Source organism: Nematolebias whitei, chromosome 5 (genome assembly GCF_014905685.2).
Source record: "Nematolebias whitei isolate Nwh7 chromosome 5, NemWhi1, whole genome shotgun sequence".
Lineage (NCBI taxonomy): Eukaryota > Metazoa > Chordata > Actinopteri > Cyprinodontiformes > Rivulidae > Nematolebias > Nematolebias whitei.
Genome location: NC_056502.1, coordinates 5,972,372 through 5,979,232, shown reverse-complemented (window position 1 = coordinate 5,979,232; position 6,861 = coordinate 5,972,372). Strand labels below are relative to the sequence as shown.

General features: G+C 41.9%; 1 protein-coding gene across 1 annotated transcript in view; it reads left to right on the top strand.

The window, feature by feature from the left end:
* The window catches only part of gabbr1a (gamma-aminobutyric acid (GABA) B receptor, 1a), a 109,134-nt gene that overhangs the window by 52,563 nt on the left and 49,710 nt on the right, over window positions 1–6,861 (top strand). Inside the window, exons 9-12 of the mRNA XM_037676099.1 lie at window positions 2,264–2,434; window positions 5,931–6,032; window positions 6,303–6,368; window positions 6,442–6,633. Coding sequence (XP_037532027.1) covers window positions 2,264–2,434; window positions 5,931–6,032; window positions 6,303–6,368; window positions 6,442–6,633 — 531 coding nt within the window. The remainder of the gene's footprint in view (window positions 1–2,263; window positions 2,435–5,930; window positions 6,033–6,302; window positions 6,369–6,441; window positions 6,634–6,861) is intronic.

The window sequence follows — 6,861 nt, the reverse complement described above, 5'->3', positions numbered from 1 at the left end:
ATATATATATATATATATATATGGGCAGCACGGTGGCGCAACTGGTAGAGCTGCTGCCTCTCAGCGAGCAGGTCCTTGGTTCAAACCCCGGTCCAGGGGCCTTTCTGGGTGGAGTTTGCATGTTCTCTCCGTGCATGCGTGGGTTTTCTCCGGGTACTCCGGTTTCCTCCCACAGTCCAAAAACATGCATGTTAGGCTGATTGGTAACTCTAAATTGTCCCTAGGTGTGAGTGAGAGAGTGAATGGTTGTTTGTCTCGTTTGTCTCTATGTGGCCCTGTGATGGACTTGCGACCCGTCCAGGGTGTACCCCGCCCCTCGCACAGTGATTGCTGGACATGGGCACCAGCGACCCCCGTGACCCAAAATGGAATAAGCGGGTAAAGAAAATGGATGGATGGATATATATATATATACTCTCCTGGCCATCAAACGCTCAGTAACACACATTCAACTCTGTCTTTATTTAAAAGCAGTCAGGTTAGACGTCTGTTTGATTTAAATAGTTGATTTTTCTTTTCCTTCAAATCATTTTATATTATTAAAGATTTAAATGTCTAATCCCTGATGCATCTTTATTACTATTTGCCCATTATTCTTTGGTCTTTGCCACAATTTTTACTACTACTCTTACAATGTTGCAGGGTAAAACAAAAAAAAAAGGGGAGTGGTGGCGCAGAGGTTAGAGAAGGTGGGCCTTTGATCGGAAGATTGCCGGTTCAAGCCCCAGTACCGACAACATCAAAAATGTGTTAATCAAAATCATTCGTCCCACTCTGGTCCCTTGAGCAAGGCCCTTAACCCCCCACCATCTGCTCCTCCGGGTGTCCTAGATGTCAGCTCTCTGCTCCACACAGGCTGTGGTAGCTCGGTGTCTGTGGTTGCGTCAGGAAGGGCAGTAAAAATAACTGCCAAGTCTTCGTGCGACTTAGTTCGCTGCGGCGACCCCTAACGCAGCCGAAAGAAGAAGAAAAAAGTATATACATATATATTAAAAACAATTTAAACAGGTAACTTCATTGGGAATAGTGTGCTATGACTTGGTAACTGTAGATCGTGTCACATGGATAAAATTTCCCTAAAACTGTCAAAAATGTCCCAATTTAAGACACTGGGGTTTAGATAAAGTGAGTGAGAATAGCCAACACTCTTTAGAGCCACACGGACTTCACAGTAAAAAACATCCTTTAAGGTTCAAACAGGTCACAGAAAGTTGGACTTTACACGTCTGAGAGGACAGTGTATGGTCTTTAATGTTCTTCACACAGTCACACTTTAAGTCAAGCAGCATGACGACTCAGTGGTTAGCGCTGTTGTCTCACAGCACGAAGGTCCTGGGTTCAATCCCCAGTTGGACCTGAGGTCTTTCTGTGTGGAGTTTGCATGTTCTTCTCGTGCTTGCGTGGGTTTTCTCTGGATACTCCGGTTTCCTCCCACAGATAAAAACATGTATGTTAGTCTGCCTTCAGGCCCAGGCCTCCCTTGTAAAAGTGATATGTGATTTGCCATGTTAAATAAAAGTCAATAAATAATAAGTTTGTTGATTTTTGGAGGTTTTACAACAAAATGTTATGGCTGTACAAAATTTACAAAAAATTTGCAAACAAGCTCTTATTTCCACAGACTTTATACTCTTTGCATGCTTTATACACCTAAACATAAAACCAAACTCTGACATTTATTGCCTGAGTTTCTTCAAAACCTGAGGAGTCTCTTTAACCTGTCATATCTCCTAAATGATATCCTTAATAAATAAATAAAAGTTAACACATATCACCACCAGAAGTTTCTGCTGCTCATGGTATTTGTTCCCCAATACATCTTTTAAGTTTTTGCTTAGTGACAGTTTGTTTGAGGCAACATTTTTGCATTGCTGTGTGATGCTTTTCCCTAAAAGGGCGGGAATCACCATGACTACCAGGAAAGATCTGGCATGGCCATAGCAATCAGTAACTCGGCAGATTCTGTATTTTTTTAATAATCAGAAGGCTCCTAAATATCAGTTTCATCTTGATTAAAACTTTTAAGAATTAAATAAAAGTTTCTGCAGAATTTCTGATTTAAAGTCCAAATATAAAAACTTAAATGCCAAACATGATGTTTTACACTAGAGTTTAAAAATAAGGCTCATATTACCTTTCAAAATAAGAATTTGACTCTGTGATGGCTTTTAAAATTATAATGTACAGTGAAATTCTGAGCAGTAACTGTCAGAAATGTCCTATAATTCTAATTAAACTGTTTTTTTTATGTTTCTGTCTCCAGCTGTCTTACGGTTCCAGCTCACCAGCCCTGTCCAACCGCCAACGTTTCCCCACCTTCTTCCGCACCCACCCGTCCGCCACCCTCCACAACCCCACCAGGGTGAAGCTCTTCCAGAAGTGGAAGTGGACACGCATCGCCACCATCCAGCAGACCACAGAAGTTTTCACTTCGGTCAGTGTTCACCTCCTTCACCTCAATTTCACACGTTTCTTTCAGCACTTTGTTCCTCCTCTTTCTTTTATCTCCGTCCCTTGGCGCCGTGTCCCATCATTACGGTTAAATCCCCGCTGTTGGCTCCCTGATTGCCTGCCCGCCTCGGCATGTTTGTTTACGGGTGCTTTTTTTTGTGTTCTCAGGCTACGGCAACGCACCTTTAATCAATCCCTCTCAGTGACTGATGGAGGATTTTTTGAAGTAATTTGTTGGAATATTGGTTGTGTGAAATATCGATCAAGCAATACATCCTTCTCAGGAACAGTAGTCAATACCGTAGCATCTGTTCTGTTTCCCTTTAATGGAAGTTAATGATTCCGCTCCTTCCTTTCTCAGGTTCTTCTTTTCTCATTTCCAGTCGTGTCAAAAAATCTACTTAGTTTTTCTTGTTTATATCTCATCGCCGCCTCTCCTGAGGGCTGAATCACGGAGTGAAGTTAACATCTTACAGACATGTTGAGCTCAAAGGGAGAGTTTTGAAGTATCTGGAAGGTAACGCTGTTTGAACCAGGTTTGATCACTATGGTAACGAGGTACTCCGATGTCCCCCGTCGCTGAGGGGTTTGAATTGTGAATGTGTAGTTTTGGAGATGAGTGTATTTATGGACTGGGACTGAACAGGGAGTGCAAGTAAACCTCAATGTTTTTGGTGCAAGATATTCAAATGGGTAGGAGTTACGCTGTGGAGAAGAACAGAGGGAGGTTTTATTTATTTATTTTTGCTTGTCCGAGGCAGCGCAGAGTGACGGATCCTGGAGGGTGGATGGAGACATTTTATCCACCACCAGGTGCAGTGCATGAGCCAGAGGGTGGCCAATGGTGGCCTTAACCATTAAAGATTTATCTTCAGCCACCCCAATGGCCACCCCAATCATTTGAGAAAACTATACTTTTAAGTAATAAAAAAAAATTGAAATTTCCTCAAATAGTAGATGTGGCTGGTTTATTTTTATTTGTTTTGTTTTTTTGGTCGGTGGCCGTCTTGGATTTTGATGCGGCAAAGCAATTTTTGTTGTTGCCTTTTTATTATGCCCACATGCAGCCACACACCAAAATGGAAGTTACGTGGCTCACTTTTCAAGTTATCCATCTCACAAGGTTTACTTACATATGGTGGCGGCAATCTTGGATTCTGACATGGCAACTCAGTTTTCAATAGAAAACTTTCTTACACCTAGATGTTTCCACACAACAAAATGGAAGTCGGTACCTCACTTATTTTTCAAATGATCATGCTTACAAGACAGATTGATGGTATTTTTACTCTTCGCTGCTCACTGGGGGACAAAATAAACCTCCCTCTGTTCTTCTACACAATGAAACTCCTACCCACCTGAATAACTTGCACCAAAAACATTAATTAAAAACCAATCGGTACCTCCGCTAGGCAAATGTTTATGTTTGCCTTGCTGCATGTGTGGGTGTTCGAGAAATAAAGTAATCATTGGATAAACATCTAAAAGTCATTAACTTCTGGAACAAATCCAAATCAAGGTGGCCGAAACAGCCAGCTGACTCGAGTAGACACAAAATGGCCACAAGTTTTAACGAGACCGAGCTAAAGTTGGTGTAGAAGCAGCTGATAGCAGTTCCCAACATAACGAGCCTGGATCACCAAATTTAACCTCAAAACGCTGTTTTCACAGTGACATGTCAGTATTTAATCTATAAAACTGTTTATTTTTCAGTACTAAACACAAACAATCAGAACTGGCATGAATCCATGAGTGAAACACGTTAAACGTGTTGATAAAACCTGTAGACCTACTAGTTTTACCAAGAAGCTCTGCAGTGGACTTGGTGCCCCGTTACCATGGAAACAATCTGTAAATTTAGTGGCTGTAGAGGACTGAGTTTGGTATTATATTGTCTAAATTACCTGAAGACTGCCAAAATAAAACTCGCCAAAGACTGTTGAACATTAATTAGCCTGTTAGTCAAAGAGTATTCATTAAGTCGAACTTGAATCTGATTTGGTTGAAGACGTAAAATCTTTTATTTTTTTTATTTTTTAGCCGTGTTTTAAACTCTTCAATTCAGATCTCTGGTAATTTATTCGACTCAGGAGGAGCTCACCAGAGATCATAGTTTCCACTTCATAATCTTTTCAAAATAAAGTCTATCGGGACTCTTAGAGTTGTATATTATTATTTTTATTATTATTTTTATTTTTGTAAAGCACAGTTAGGAAATAACTTGATAAAAAAATTTTTTAAAAAAGGGACGCCCATGACCGTCAGACATTTGAACCCGTCACTGCCGTTTTTCTTCCGTGCGTTTTTTCAGCACGTAACTTGTTCCACAATTTTTGTTCTATTTCATAAATTCATGTCTCAAAACGTTCGGCTCATTCAGGACATTCCTGCTGAGACTTTTGGTTTTTGTGCAGTTTTTCCATTTTAAAATATTTAGCTTTGTCGGCCATGTTTTTCTCATTGAAAATGAATTGAGCTCTTCACGTTTGTGCTGTTGAAAACTTTTTACTGCTCATTTCAGCTTTGGTGCTGCTGTTTTTAGTTCCTTTTTGCTTCTTTCTATTTATTTTTTTCTACTTTTCTTTTAAAACATTTTTTGCTCCTTTTAGCTTTTTTCTACTAATTTCTGCTTCTGTTGGCTAACTGGAGCTTTTTTCCTTCTTTCTCAGCTACATTTCAGCTTTTTTTCTGCTAATGTGAACTTTTTGGCCACATTTCAGCAAAACTCAGATGATTTTTTGCTAATTTTAGCTGTTCTGCAGTTGGTTAAGTATCTTTTAATTTCAGTTTTTTTGTGTTCTTTTTAGCTGTTTTCTGCCATTTCAGTGTTTTTACGCTCCTTTCAGCCTTTTTGTTGTTGCTATTTTCAGCATGTTTCTGCTACTTTTAGCTTCTCTCTGCTAACTTCAGTTTTTTCAGTTACTTTATGATAATTTAAGCTTTTTTTGTGCTCCTTTCAACTTTTTCTTTCTCCTTTTCATCTATTGATGTATCTCAGGTAAGTCTTAGCTCATTCAGCAGCTTTCAGCAGCTTTCAGCAGCTTTCAGCAGCCAACGTTCACGCTGTATTTTCCCAGGAAATGATTTGACTTTTTGCTGCATCCCTCGCTGGTCCTGTAATGTTTTTAATTCTTCTTCACTTGTTTATTTATCGAACCTGCTGTTTTGACGAGTGACTTGTTGACTCTGGGGTTGTGTGGGTAAACTTAAGCTGTTTTTTAGTGATGGATTGTGTAGCCAGTTAAATAAAGACGGTAGCCGAAGCTCTGTTCTCTGATTTTTACACGTTTCCTCAGCAGAAAACAGAAACCTCGGTTGCACTCTGATTCCTGTTCCTCTCAGATTTTTTTTGTTTTTTCCTCGTTGGGCTTGTTTTTGTCTGTCACCCTGTCACCTCTCTGTGTCTGCTCAGCTGCCTGTCTAACCTCCCCCCCCCCCCTTCTGTCCCCCCCCCCCCCCCCTTCCCTTTCATCTGACAGACTCTGGACGATCTGGAGCAGAGGGTGAAGGAGGCGGGCATCGAGATCAGCGTTCGTCAGAGCTTCCTCACCGACCCGGCTGTCGCTGTCAAGAATCTCAAGGTGCTTTTGATTAAAAATTCACCTCAGCTGCCGGCCGTCTCCCTCCCTCCCCCCATCCTCCCCCTCCGGCTCACAGCTGCTAACATTAGCATAGAGGCCATCTGAATGAGGAAATTAATGCGCCATGTTAATTATCAGCTACTGAGCGGCAGTATGTGCCGTCCTGTGGAGCAGCGGGCGCGTTGTGCTGCCACGTCAAGCTGCGATGTTGTGAAGTCAGATTCGTGCTGCTGATGTAACTAAGCACTGATTTCTGCTTGTGTCCCGCAGCGTCAGGATGCCAGGATCATCGTGGGGCTCTTTTATGAGACCGAAGCCAGGAAGGTGTTCTGTGAGGTCAGTGGAGCAGAAACCAGAACCCTCGACGGTGACGCAACGCGTAATTTATCATCCGCCATCTTTGCTGCAGGTGTTTAAGGAGAAACTGTACGGGAAGAAGTATGTCTGGTTCCTGATTGGCTGGTACGCAGACAACTGGTTCAAGATCAAAGACCCGGCCATCAACTGCACGGTGGAGAACATGACCGAGGCCGTGGAGGGACACGTGACCACCGAGATCGTCATGCTGAACCCCGAGACGACCCGCGGCGTCTCCAACCTGGTGGGAGCTCAAAAATTAATCCATCAGATTCTAAAAATATTCAGTTACCTTCAAGTTTCTGCAGACATGCAGTCAGAGAGCTAAGTTACCTGCCAACCCCGAGCTAAAACCAGAAAAACAGGAGCTAAAACCAGCCGACCAGGAGCTAAAACCAGACAAACAGGAGCTAAAACCAGCCAACCAGGAGCTAAAACCAGACAAACAGGAGCTAAAACCAGACAAACAGGA